Source organism: Sorghum bicolor, chromosome 4, assembly GCF_000003195.3.
Source record: "Sorghum bicolor cultivar BTx623 chromosome 4, Sorghum_bicolor_NCBIv3, whole genome shotgun sequence".
In the NCBI taxonomy this organism is placed as follows: Eukaryota; Viridiplantae; Streptophyta; class Magnoliopsida; order Poales; family Poaceae; genus Sorghum; species Sorghum bicolor.
This window is the reverse complement of record NC_012873.2, coordinates 3,025,160-3,039,035: the sequence shown is the minus strand read 5'-3', so window position 1 is coordinate 3,039,035 and position 13,876 is coordinate 3,025,160. Positions and strand designations below refer to the sequence as shown.

The 13,876-nt window shown below is 39.0% G+C and overlaps 1 protein-coding gene across 4 annotated transcripts; it reads left to right on the top strand.

Annotated features, from left to right (window-relative positions):
* On the top strand, positions 2,566-13,482 carry LOC110434442 (achilleol B synthase-like). 4 transcript variants are annotated; one of them, XM_021458487.1, is made up of 18 exons: positions 2,566-2,843; positions 5,829-6,014; positions 6,128-6,217; positions 6,349-6,543; positions 6,740-6,824; positions 6,944-7,110; positions 7,776-7,964; positions 8,162-8,275; positions 8,589-8,711; positions 8,801-8,923; positions 9,291-9,395; positions 11,061-11,117; positions 11,270-11,316; positions 11,437-11,580; positions 11,654-11,831; positions 12,261-12,341; positions 12,437-12,512; positions 13,156-13,482. In XM_021458487.1, the coding sequence occupies exons 1-18, from the start codon at positions 2,649-2,651 to the stop codon at positions 13,236-13,238; spliced, it is 2,238 nt and encodes a 745-aa protein (XP_021314162.1). In that variant the 5' UTR covers positions 2,566-2,648; the 3' UTR covers positions 13,239-13,482. The 4 variants fall into 4 exon arrangements, with proteins under 4 accessions (XP_021314162.1, XP_021314161.1, XP_021314164.1 ...); XM_021458486.1 differs by having other exon boundaries at positions 2,567-2,843; positions 12,429-12,512; XM_021458489.1 differs by lacking the exon at positions 2,566-2,843 and adding an exon at positions 5,380-5,500 and having other exon boundaries at positions 12,429-12,512.

Sequence of the window (13,876 nt, the reverse complement as noted above, 5' to 3'; positions counted from 1 at the left end):
TAAATAGATAAAATAAAAAATCATTGTAAACTCTATTATTTACCGCCAAACCAGTTCAGCCCACTTTAATAGGGTCCAAACCAAACTGGACCAACAACCTTTTCAGCCTGTTTCAATCCAAACCAATACAGCCCAAAAGTAAAACCAAACCAAAAAAGTCAGGTTTAGTCTTTATACGGTGTTTTTTGCAGAACAGTCCCTTGCGAGTCAGGAGACAGCTGAGCCCGTCGTCTCGTCCGTCGTCTCGTGAGACGACGAGGATGGCTGGTGCTCCGAGGCTCGAAGCCACGAAATCGTCGCGTTGTACAGAGGCTCGTTGACAGAGTGGATCAGGTGCGCCCAACGCCCCTCGCCTCGTGTGCAGCCATCTCTTCTCCGCACGGTGCAGCTGCTAGATGAACTTGTGTGTGAAGAAGAAAGACCCGGCGCCGGAGGATGGCTTCTTCCACGGGTTGGTTGATCTGGCCTCTCGATTTCTTTGCCTCCTGCAGCATCCTATAGGCCTCGGTTAGAAGCGTATGCTCGCGGCGTCCATGAAGATTTTGTGGCTCAGCTTTAGGAAGGGTCTGATGGCATGCGGCCTGCTTGCACGAGCACGACTTGGCAGAGGCAGGTGTGCTACCAAAAGAATAGAGGTAGGTGTTCACAATCTGTTCGACACAATGCCCATATAAAATGTGCTTTTTTTAGCTCATGCCCACACGGTGCAAGGTTCTAGAGTGACAAGAACATGGCTGATGTGAGCCTACCATTTTTTCTATGGTTAAACTAATCAGTTCATGATATAATTTCTATTAAATAGCTACACAATGGTATATAAAAAAAATTATAGTTAATCCTACTTTTTTTTAGATAAAAGGATAGAAACTATCCGGCTTCATCTACCCATAGGTAGCGGCCAAATTAATACAATGGAAGAAAAAAAGAAGATAAATAACGGAAAAATTACATTCCCAACAAGGGCTCAAGTAGTCCTATGCAACAAACCGCCTTGATCCAAGATGTCAACTCCTCTGGAATACGATCACCAGCGTCAAGACAGTCGTCGAAACACGTTTGTCACACCTTAAAAAAGATAGTGAAAACGTTGGACACCGACCACCATTGAAGATTGGATGCTTCTTCCAAGGCAACAACGCAAAGAACTTGGAACAGACATAGGCCTGCCATCCAAACTCCGAGCAGTTATGCCAACGAACACCTCCTTCGACAAGAACTACACAACGAAGAGACGTGGTTCCCGGCCATGACGAACAACAACTTCGACGACGAGCCAACACACCGCCGCCGGCCCGGAGAAACCAGGCTAGGTTTTCACCCAGTTGTTGGACGACCACAACCGCTACAGCTCCAGCGACGCCTTCAACAAGGTGAGTAGCACCGTCAGTACCACCGTCGCTGGCCCGGCGTAATGCCAGGCAGGGTTTTCACCCAAACTGCAGCCAGACGAAGATATACAAAGTATTAAACAGGTTAGAGACATACCTTCATCTAAGGGTTGTATGGTTTGTCTTTATACTTGTCTCTATGTTATATTCGAGGCACTTAGAGCACTCCCAATGTAGAAAATCATTGTGGTTTCTATAGACATTAATTGCAGTGCGACCTAAGCATTTTGCTGATGTGACAATGTAGTTATTGAAGAGAGAGAGAGAGAGTAAAAATCATAGAAACTGGGTCTAAGTTAGAAACCATGTCTACACAAAATCCAAGACATGAAGTGATATGATTGGCTAAGAATGGAGAGAGAATGAATATAATTGGATATAAAAATATTATATAGAAACTATCCATTGAGACCATAGTTTCTATATATAGTGTCTATAAAAATTAATGGATATAGAAACTATATGTAGTTTCTAGCATTGGAAGTGCCCTTAGAGACGAATTTCTGTCTGCGGGTTGTACATGCCCTATATACAAGTCGTACACGTAGGAATGAGAAGCAAAGAAAGAGAATGTGTTGTCACTGAGTGTGACGAAAGTCTGATATAACCTGTCACTTCTATATTTTTTCTATCAGTCAATAGTTCATAATAAATCAGAGAACAATATTTTCAATTATAACTTTTTAGACTAACAAAAATGCTTTCACTACTTTTTATTGCTGTTTAATTCATAAATCCAATGAACTGCCCCTCTATTTTCTAATGTCAAGCTCCGCATCTTGCAGTCTTTGCTGCCGGTTGCACCCGACGCTGGGTGCCTCGTGTTTGCACACGTGTATACGCATGTGTCGCCACTGGGACGATATTATACACGTGGGAAGAAGAATTCAATGAGCGGCGGCTGGGGAACAGTGGACCGACAGGCTCGGCAGCCAACCACCTCACTAATTCTGGCCATCGGCGGCGTGCCCGACGCTACCTGTTTTGCCATGCGCCATGGCTCGTCGTCTCCACCGACGTGTCGTCGTCCCACAAGGACAGACATCCACACCCCCCGGGGAGGAGCAAAGAAAAAAAAAAGAGCGAGCAGCACACTGCAGCAGTATTTTTTTCTTTTAAATATATATATATATATATATATATATATATAAACCGCCAGCGCGCGCAGTAGGAGTACTCATCTTGAGGGTGGTCGATCTTAGACTAGCTATAGCACTAGCGACTAGCAGCAGCTAGTAGCCGTCCGTCCGATCCGTCAGCATGTGGAGGCTGAAGGTGGCGCGGGGCGGGCCATGGCTGCGGTCGACCAACGGCTTCATTGGACGGGCAGTGTGGGAGTTCGACCCGGACCTTGGCACGCCGGAGGAGCGCGCCGAGGTGGACAGGGTCCGCCGGGAGTTCTCCGACCGCCGCTTCCACAGGAGGGAGTCCGCCGACCTCCTCATGCGCATGCAGGTATTTATAAAAATGACAACGACTGGTATACACGTACGTGGATACACATAATTTTTAAGAAGCGGATGGTGTTTCAGTCGCTCTTAGAAATATCATTTGTAAGAGGAGCTAGGTCACCAACCGCCCTTAGAACTATTTGTAATGAGGGCTGGGTCACCAGCCACATTTATAAATAGTACACTAGCCGTCTTTACAAATGTATTTGTAAGAGCAGCTGAGGCACCCGCTCTTACAAATGTTTTATTTGTAAGTGCAAAGCTGGAGGGGTGGCTGGGCCAGCCGCCCTGCCCTTACAGAGGGTTTTCAGCCGTTCCTAAAAATGAATTCTGTAGTAGTGGACACATACGTGGATCGATACACACAATAATATAATAATATTGTCAATATCTTATTAATATATAATCAAACTAAAATATAATCACAATATCTTTTTTCCTAATACAAAGCATGAAAAATTTAATCGTACTATCATAACTTATCAATATTAATTTTTATATTATCCATGTGTTGTAACAGTGAAATGTTCCGAGGATCTATAAAAATTCGTAGTTCTAATACTTAATTAAAGCCGGCAAGTAGCTAGTTGTATCCATAGATGATTATGACGTGAGATCTCTCTTATTCACGTGAACTATTTGTTATGACTTGTATTTATGTGAGCTAATATGACCGAAGCTCATGAAGAAATTGAGTTAGAAATCTATTCAATTTATTGGCATAACATATCATAAGCAATCTAAAGGAACTTCTAGAAGTAGATATAGATAGATTAGATATATTTTTTAGTTTTTATTTTATAAGAAAAAACAAAAGAATAATATCAGAAAAGAAATAGAAAACAGAAAATAAAAAAGAGGCATATCTGTGCACCCGAGGAGTCTAATTTTCCCTTTTGCCGTGTCCCATACTGGAAAAGAAATAGAAAACAGGAAAAAAAAAGGCATATCCGTGCACCCGAGAAGTCCAATTTGGAATTTTTCTCTTGTGTCGTGTCCTACACTGAAGGTGACGTCTTCGCGGAAGAAAAAAAATGCACGGGAATGTCTCGACAAAAAAGTTTGAATTAGATTTCTATTCCTATTCAGTTTATATCGGCTCAGAGAGATCTATTTATCCTAACTATCTAGGGTCATACAAGTTTAGATGAAAGAAATTCTTAACTACCTGGTAGCTAAAGGGAGGTGGATGAAAAAAATGGATAGACAAAAAAAGATCAAAATTTGTGCCTCTTTTTATTAGGTAGGTATAGATATAATTCAAACACTTATTTAAAACTGTTCTGTATCAAACATGTAATCTTCAAACAACTTCACATATAGATGAAGCTCTTTTCAAACATGCTTCCATAGAGAGATCAAAACTCGATTTGGTGGGTCCTTGTGAGATCATGTTTTAAGAGTAGTTTTGCTAAATGGTTTATCAAAACAGCCATCAATAGAGCTACTCATGATCATGAAGCTGAAGAAAAAAATTATGGAGCTGTATCAAACAAAACTTAAGTAGGTATGAAATGATCCTGAGCTCACATGCAAGCTTCGGCTCCTTTATCTAAGATTCACCCAAAACTCACTTAACTGAGATAGTCTGGAATTTTCGAAAAAGAAGAGGTGGGATAAAAACACCGCCAATCTATAAAAACCCATTCTAGAGGATCTCGGAAAATTTGTTGTGGAACTCAAATAACTACGATATCACTAACTAGACCTGTATTGCATGGGTAATTAGCTCAGTTAAATCAATATAATTAAGAGGCTGTGTTCAGAGACGTGACACTCTATGGCCAGTCTAAGTGGAAATTCGTGTTTTTATTTTCATTGTTTTTCCTTTCCCCCCTTCCCTTTCATCGATGTAAATCGATTGATCGGTCAAAATCTCTCAGTTTCGAGTTTTGTAGCTGGCCGATCGATTCTCAGTTTTCTACTAATTGAATTTCATCGGTTTCAGTTAACCAAATGCTCAGGCCGACTTCTCACTCTCAGTCACTCCTCAACCGCCCATGGTGGCTGATGTGGAAGGGCCTGCGCGGTTGGCTCCTCGGGCACACGCCCGACCTATGAGCTCGCCTGCATTCGCCCACGCGATAGCATGATTTAAAAAATTGAAACTAGTTTCATATTTTTTCGAGGTAAAACAAATTTTCTATAGATTCTTTAAGATTAAACCAGATGTTAGGATTTTTAGTTACATTACTTTTTCATGTAAAATTATTTATAATTTGTTATTTTTTTATGGATTTTGGATCTTTTAAAAAAATACTTCAAGTCCAATTTATCTTGACGTAGCACCATAACTATCATCAAAAAAAGAAGCGGTTGTAAAAGTTGAGGGAATTAAAGAACTGATTTTGTAGCTTAGAAAGGAAAATGTGTGATCTTAAGGATTTTTTTAAAGATTATATCATTAATTCTAAAAAAACGGACGGTGCCGATGGGCCAGCCTAATGGCTGTCGAACACGTTACTTGATTGATGGGCCTAAACAGAGTTGGGCTCGGCCGACAGCGGTGACTGGTGAGGATGGATCGCCGGGGTGGCGGGGTGGGTGAGAGGCCGAGGCGAAGGTCTGGGCCGCAAGCCTCGCTGCGGCAGAGGAGACAGCGCTGGCGAGGGCGTCCGGCGTCCGGCGTCCGGCGTGCGCGGCGGCGGGAGCTTCCTGGAGGTAGATGACTGTGTGTGCGTGGCCAGGAAGTTGAAGGGCCGAGGTTTCATCCCAACCCTTGTGTTTTCTTTTTTGTTTCGTTAATTTAAGGAGCAGCTTGTCCGCATCGGTTCTTCTCACCAATTATCAATAAATTAAGTGTGCTGAATGACAATGGCAGTGAACATGATGTTTGCAATGATGCAACCTCTGAATAGAGGGATACATATATATCATTAAAAAAAAATAATTTGTGCTTAAATTATGTCATACTCATTCTTTTAAAAAAATAAATCTGTGCTTAAGTTATGTCAAAATAAATCAGCGCCCACTAATCTTTTCGTTACAGTGCGCAAAGCAGAAGAGATATCAACGTGATCTGCCGTGCCTCAAACTTGAGGAGGATGAGAATGTCACTGAAGAAATTGTAGTGAGCTCCTTGAGGCGGGCTCTGGATCAGTTCTCTTCGCTGCAAGCAAGTGATGGTCACTGGCCTGGTGATTTCAGTGGGATCATGTTCATCATGCCTGGTTTGGTGCGCCTTATTTCTGCACAAAATGGCATTACCTCCTTTTTCTTTTCTTTTTTTCCTTGCTCAATTGTTCACCTATATGGATAAAACAAATATCTCCGCACATTCGTATGCAGATATTTGCCTTGTATGTCACTGGATCAATGAATGTTGTCATATCACCGGAACATCGGCGTGAGATATGCCGCTACATTTACAACCACCAGGCATGACATAGTTCTCTTAGATTACATCTCTATCTTTCATTAAGGCCTTGTTGGGGACAAGGTCATTTTGCACCAATTTTTTCACTTTGGATGTATACATTAGTTTTGCCCATCAAATAAATAATGTGTAGAACAAAGATGGTGGATGGAGTACACTTATCCTTGGTTCGAGCACCATGTTTGGCACATGCTCAAACTACATCACCCTGAGGCTTCTCGGCGAGGAGCCATACGGAAACAATGGTGCATTGGCTAAAGGGCGTGCTTGGATTCTATCCCATGGTGGTGCAACCTTGATTCCCCAGTGGGGAAAGATATGGCTTTCGGTATTCTTTGTGATTCATACATGTGTACTAGTTTTCTATACATGCACATTACTCTGCCAGGAAATAATTCGTACATGCATATGATAGGACTCTTATTTTTGAGAAAAATAAAAATATAAAAAGTTTCTCATTTGTAACATTTTATTCTCCATGGCAGTGTCATCACTTTGCTTTGCTTTTGTATTAATTGATGAAGGTACTTGGAGTGTTTGATTGGTCAGGAAATAATCCAATTTTCCCTGAACTATGGCTCGCTCCTCAGTTTCTTCCATTTCATCCAGGTATATAATATATTTCTTCTGTGAATTTGTGTCATTCCCACTTCCAGTACATTGTACATTGGATACATGGTTCTGTTGAAATAAATTCGCTATATCTACCAATGGCTCTGTCCTTTCAGGGAAATTTTGGTGCTTAACCCGCATGGTATATCTGCCAATGGCTTATCTTTATGGCAAGAAATTTGTTGGACCAATTACACCAACTATATTGGCACTGAGAGAGGAGATCTATGACACTCCATATGGCGAGATTGGTTGGAGCGATGCTGCTAATAAATGTGCAAAGGTTTCTCACATCCCTTCTGGTCCTACAGTTTATTATCATGATATATGCCCTTCTATGGTGGGAATGTATCTGATGGTGATGGGGTTGTCACAAAATTCCCAAACACTGACTTACAAAGTGTTGTATCCTCAAAACTTGAGTTGATGGTCTAATTACTTTCTATATAAAATAAGTAAAAAATATTTGGACTCACTAACCACCTGGATTATACCCTGAGTATGAATGTGGAAAGTATATGTGATCTATTTGTGGTCTTTGTTGGATTAGCCTAGCTCATCCAACGCCATGTCGATAGTCAAGATAGTATTAGCCGGTTATCTTGATTCGCCCTAGAACTATAAACTGCACTTTTGGATAGTTGTCCAGCGTAATTAGGCTTGTTCCAGGAGAGAGGCGGTCTGCAATAGACGACTATTATAGTAATATAGTGTGGGTGGTGTGCAGGCCTAACCTCCAAACACCCATACCCCTCCTTGTGCACACAAACTCAAAATAATTAACAGTTCTAGCTAAACAAGGTTTATTTTGTGTTTATATTTGTCGAATCCTCATATTGTAAGAGAACCGTAGATTGCTCTACTCTCACAATGATGGGCTAGCTACTAGGAATATCTCTTTTCTTACGCCTGTTTTTTATTTCTTTTAATTTCCTCTTGGTATTGCAGGAGGACCTCGTCTGTCCACGTACACTGTTGCAAAATGTTTTTTGGACTTCACTTTACAGGTGTGTGGAACCAGTATTGAGCAGCTGTCCTGTCAACAAGCTGAGAGAGAGAGCTCTGGGAAACCTCATGGATCATATCCATTATGAAGATGAGAACACACAGTACCTATGCATATGTTCTGTGAACAAGGTAAATAGCTGCACAAGTTTGACGTCTTATTACCGACACTTTAGTTAGCCATGCTGCTGTTCTGTTGGTGTGGTCTTATTATTAATTCTCACTCTTCATGATTTAGTATATGCTCTATTTAATGTTTCTTGTTAATTATATTGTGGATCATGAACTTCTGATTGGTGCCTTTTAATATTGGTTACTTTGTTATTTAGGCTCTAAACATGGTCTGCTGTTGGGTAGAAGATCCAAATTCAGATGCATTCAAGCGTCATCTTGCAAGGATACCAGATTTCTTGTGGCTTTCAGAAGATGGCATGAAGGCACAGGTATAATTTTCTCCTTTTTACTTGCTAGCATTTATATCATGGTGGCAGTCCATTTGAATATAATAGTAAGTTAAGCTTATTTTTCTTTAGCTAATTACTGCCATCATTTGCATCTTTACTGAGGAATAAACTAACATACCAGCTAGAGAATTGCTATGTAATTGTTTTTTTCCGAGTAGCATGTAATCATTTAATATTGCAGTAGAAGTATCTTGGTATGATTGCAAGTATGTTGGACATGTTGAATATGCATCAAGAAATTTCCTCCTCATAGGATATAACTCTGCATGGCTGGTGTGTGTTACCATGATAGATATATGATGGCTGCCAGAGCTGGGAGACATCATTCATAATTCAAGCATTTTGCGCTACAGATCTTGTCAATGAGTATGCTCCAACTCTTCAGAGAGCCTATGAGTTTATGAAAAATTCACAGGTTTCTATCTTTATCTTGAAATCATGGCAATTTATATATTCACCATCATGGGCAATGATGAAACACAACATGCATTTCTGTACTTGAAGGTTCTGAGGAACCATCCTGGTGACCAAAGTTATTGGCATCGCCATAGATCGAAGGGCTCATGGACACTTTCATCTGCAGACAATGGATGGGCTGTATCTGACACTACAGGAGAAGCACTTAAGGTTATTCTATCTTTGTCAGTTTTTCTTTTGCTCCAATGTAGATGAGTAAAGCTACCTTTTTTCTCAAACTAGGTGGTGAGCTACCCGTTACTATTTTTCTCAAACACGCAAGGGAGCTACGTATCATTATATTAAGAAAGTTACCCATCATTATATTGAGAAGAAGCGAAACTAAGGTCACTAAGGGCAGCTCTCCTGCCGGTTCGTTTCAAAAAAAGAAACTAAGGCCACTAAGTACCATATAGTGTTATTGTTAATGTAGAGTGTGTAACCAGTAATTTAATAAAATGCTTTGCTTGATATGTTATTCATTTCCATGCCTTTTCATTTTTTCTATTCTAAAGCAGCTTAATGTGACTATTTCCAGGCTGTATTGTTGCTGTCAAAGATCTCAAACAAAAACAACCTTATTGGGGATCCAATAGAAAGAGAGAGGCTGCATGATGCTATTGATTGCCTTCTATCTTTTGTGGTAGGTATTCTCTAAGGCCCTGTTTAGTTCCCAGTGTAAAAACTTTTCGCTCCATCACATCAAATGTTTGGACATAGGCATGGAGCATTGAATATAGATTAAAAACATAATTAATTGCATAGTTTGCATGTATTTTGCAAGACGAATCTTTTAAGCCTAATTAATCCATGATTGGACACTAATTGCTATAGTTACAAATGTGCTACAGTAGCCAAAAACTTTTCTTTTCGCAAACTAAACAAGGCCAAGTCTGATGTGTTGTTGTCATCTATTTTATACCCTAGAAAAATTGCAACAAAAACTTGCTATCACACAATTCTTCTGTAAGCCATGGAAATCAGAAATGCCACACTTTGCTTGCTGGTTGATACAAAATAAATCTGTTACAGCAAACCTATGGGGATGATATGATGAAGTGAAAGTGTGTAGATGAATAATTTTCTTAAGGAACTAAGTTTCTGAATTCTGAATTTGGCGCAAATTTTTCTTGCTTTTGAAATGTTCAGTCAACTAGATAATACCCCGCGCGTTGCTACAGGATTTTGAGAAGGATCATTGAGTGACAAATAGTAAAATCAAAAGGAAGATATGTATATTTGATCAAATATATTGGATTTTATGAAAAGTCATAAAAACAGTTGAATACCCATGTGTTGCAGTAGCACATATTTACATATACCACAACTATCTTACTATGTACACACACATTGGTAATGGATACAAAAAATGCTATAGGTAGCTTGAAAGTAAAGCATGTATGGTTGTTTCCACAGTGGTAATTAAAATTGCTAATGTGCATGTTTCCGGTAACATGACTCAGATGTCAACATGCCACAAGCCACATGCCTGTTGTTTGCCTCCAAATGAATCATTTGAGAGATTTAGTTGTCACTTGCCATGATCAAGTCCTTTTCATATGTTCTGCAAAATAATAAAGGTTATGGATTAGTAAAAACACCGAACGATTTTGTAACACAAATCGATACACCAATTTCTCCCTGATGATGTCAGATGCAAACTATGCCTGAATGATGAAATCAAATTGGAAGTTTATTAAGGATCTAGGAAGACTAACATTATGTATGATGCTATCTTTGTTGCAACATGAAGAGGACTCTGGTGGCTGCACTGAGGACGTTAGGGCAGAAAAGCAAGGTTAACACCACCACCATAGCTTATCTAAGGGAGGAACACACATCTCCTAAGCCATGCTAGGTAGACAGGAAGAAATCTCGTGTGTACTGGGATGTACAGGGATGAGCAGCAGTAGCAGAAGTGATATATAGGCAATGGTAAATGACAGATCGGCTTCCAAACACAAAAGGCATTAAAGAATACAATTGGAAAGGCACTTAGTGGGAGGAAGTAAGGAAAAATACATTAAAGAAGAACAATAGTGGATGCACTTAGTGGGGGAGAAAATTAAAGAACAATTGTTGGAGGCACTTAGTGGGCCGGGTTTTAGGTGACGTGGCTTCACAAAATCATAGGAAAATCTTGTAGTGGGGGGGGGGGGTTCTCCTATTTAGGTATAATAGATAAACTTCAAAATTTAGCTACAACAATACATGCTTGCATTGCCTAGATTGTGTTGTCTGTGTGCCGGTATTGTACGTTGTAAGCTATGAAGATAATTTGTTAATGGCTAATCATTCTATGTTGTAGAACAAAGATGGTACCTTTTCTACATATGAGTGCAAAAGAACTTCTTCTTGGATAGAGGTAAGTTTCTGTCCGTTAGAGCTCTTATATATTATTGTTACTTCCAATTAGGAAGATGCAGTTCGTATTCAGTAATCTTAAACTTTTTATTTCAATACATTTTACTACTTCCAGCTCCACTGTATTGACACTTCTTTTTGTTAATTAACTAGATTCTAAATCCTTGTGAGAGTTTTCCAAACATGGTTGTCGATTACCCGTAAGTGATGCATGCAAATACCATATATATATATATATATATATATTAGCAGAAGATCATGCTTACAAAATTTTCACTTCAGATAAAGAAATAAAATTATGATGCATTATTAATTGACAGTTACCCAGAATGCACTTCATCAGTGCTCCAAGCTCTGATACTGTTCAAAGAATTATATCCTGGTTACCGCACAGAAGAGATAGAAACATTGGTTAGAAATGCAGCAACATTTATTGAGAACAGACAACAAGAAGACGGTTCATGGTTTGTCCTAATGCCTCATTTACTCAGAGAATTTCTATGCCAGCAGTTGATAACACAAATAGTTGTTTTGCAGGTTAGGTACTTGGGGTGTATGTTTCACCTACGGGGCCTTCTTTTCAATTAAAGGTTTAGTTGCTTCTGGAAGAACATATAAGAATAGCCTTTCCATACGGAAAGCATGCCACTTTATATTGTCGAAGCAACTCAGTACTGGTGGATGGGGAGAAAGCCATGTCTCTAATGAAACTCAGGTAATCATATTTTTTCCTTCTACTCCTACTTCTCTAGACCCTTTCAGTCCAACTTTGCCTACTAGTGATAACTGATAAGGACACACAATTTTGTTTGTTGAATCCTTGTTGAAGATACTAGCAATAAATTGACATATGATATTTTATGGTGAATCTGGCTATTTAGCATGGCTTTCAAATCATTATAGGTTTCTTGGTTTTGTTGTATATAGGTTGTAAGTTGTATCTTTTCGTTCTAACTATGTCATTTAATTTCCTCTCAATATGAGTTGCTCCAGTAATATAATAAAGTGCCTTTAGTCTCAGATCCCTAGCAAGTCATGGCAAGCACAATATTTAATGCAATGGAAAAAATTTATTTCTTTGTATCATAAGTATGTGTATTCATCTTTTAACTTATCTTTTCTCCCCCCATATAATCCTAAATAGGTTTATGTAAATATCAAAGGTGACTGTGCTCACGCCGTGAATACTGCTTGGGCAATGCTCGCTTTAATTTATGCTGGACAGGTACAAATTATTTATTCTTTTATTTACATGTTAACAAGAACATACAATTTATCATTCTATTCACATACCTCTTTTCTAATACTATAGTTTGAAAGAGATCCAACACCATTACATCGCGCTGCAAAAGAATTGATCAATATGCAGTTGGAGACAGGAGAGTTTCCACAACAAGTAAGCTCCATTCTATTTTTTTTTGATAGTGAAACATTATATTGACAAGTGAACTTGTTCTTTTCCTCTTACTTTGTCATGAAAATTGATGGAACGGTGTTGAGGAACATAGAAAAACCTATCATATGGCATGACACATGCATATTAGTATATTGAAATAATGAGGCACCAATATACTGGGTGACTAGAATATGTTTTTTTTGAAAGGAGGTGGTGACTAGAATATGTAACTGCATGATATAATTCATTTTACATTTTCCAAAGGAAGAACATCCCTGTGCATCGGACATAATTGATAAATCATAGGACTACAATTGAATTAACACAAGAGCAAGCTTTTCGTCTTTTGAAGCACCAACTTATAAAATTAATCGTATACAAACCAGAAACATGACATTCAAGGAATTGTTATGTCTAAACTCGATTTCATGAAAATCTAACTTGCTTTATTTGGTTTGATGTGGAATTTTGAGAGAACCTATTTGGATAGATATTTAGCAGATGCATAATTGTACATGCATTCTTGTAAGGATTGAACTTTGAACTACCATATTCAGCATTATTTACGTGTGGGTGTAAGGGTGTTTGATTATCAAAGGTCAAAGTGGTTTTGTTGATGACCGCACTTGTGTTTTGATGATAGGAGCACGTAGGATGCTTCAACTGCTCCCTTTTCTTCAATTACCCAAACTACCGCAACTTGTTCCCCATCTGGGCTCTTGGTGAGTATCATCGTGGCCTTAGTGCAAAGAAGAGAAATGAGTCCATATGAGTATATATATAGTATAGCATTGTGAGAAATAGAACATGTTGCATCTCTGAGTGAAGCAAAAATAAGATGTGCTTTCATGTAGTTGTATAACAGTATACGGTGTTGAGTGTTGTTGGAGTGTAAATCTAGCATGATGTTGTATATTGTAATATACCTATCCATTTCCTTGTATAATATTGAAGTTTGTTTCTTCTTTTATGCACATATTTTACATTTTTATTACAAAGTTTCCTTAGCATTTTGCCCATGGTTTCATAAAAAAAGAAGTTCAATATAGGTAATTAAAACTGGAAATTGGTGAATATTCTAGGCAAATCGTGCCTAGTTCCTTTGAACCTCCAGTTGGCTGGGGTGTTTGTATGCAAACTTGAGTCTCTACCTACCTTGGACTGCTAATGGAAACTACCAAACCCTGAGTTCACCATTTCGGATTTATCATGAACAAGGTGGAAAGAAGACTTAGAACTACTTCGAACTTCTTATCCCATGCTGGAAGGCTGGAACTGGTAAACTCAGTGCTCTCTTCATTACTAATATATGCAATGTGCTCTTTGCAACTGCCAGTTGCAGTCCTCGACTATATTGACAGAGG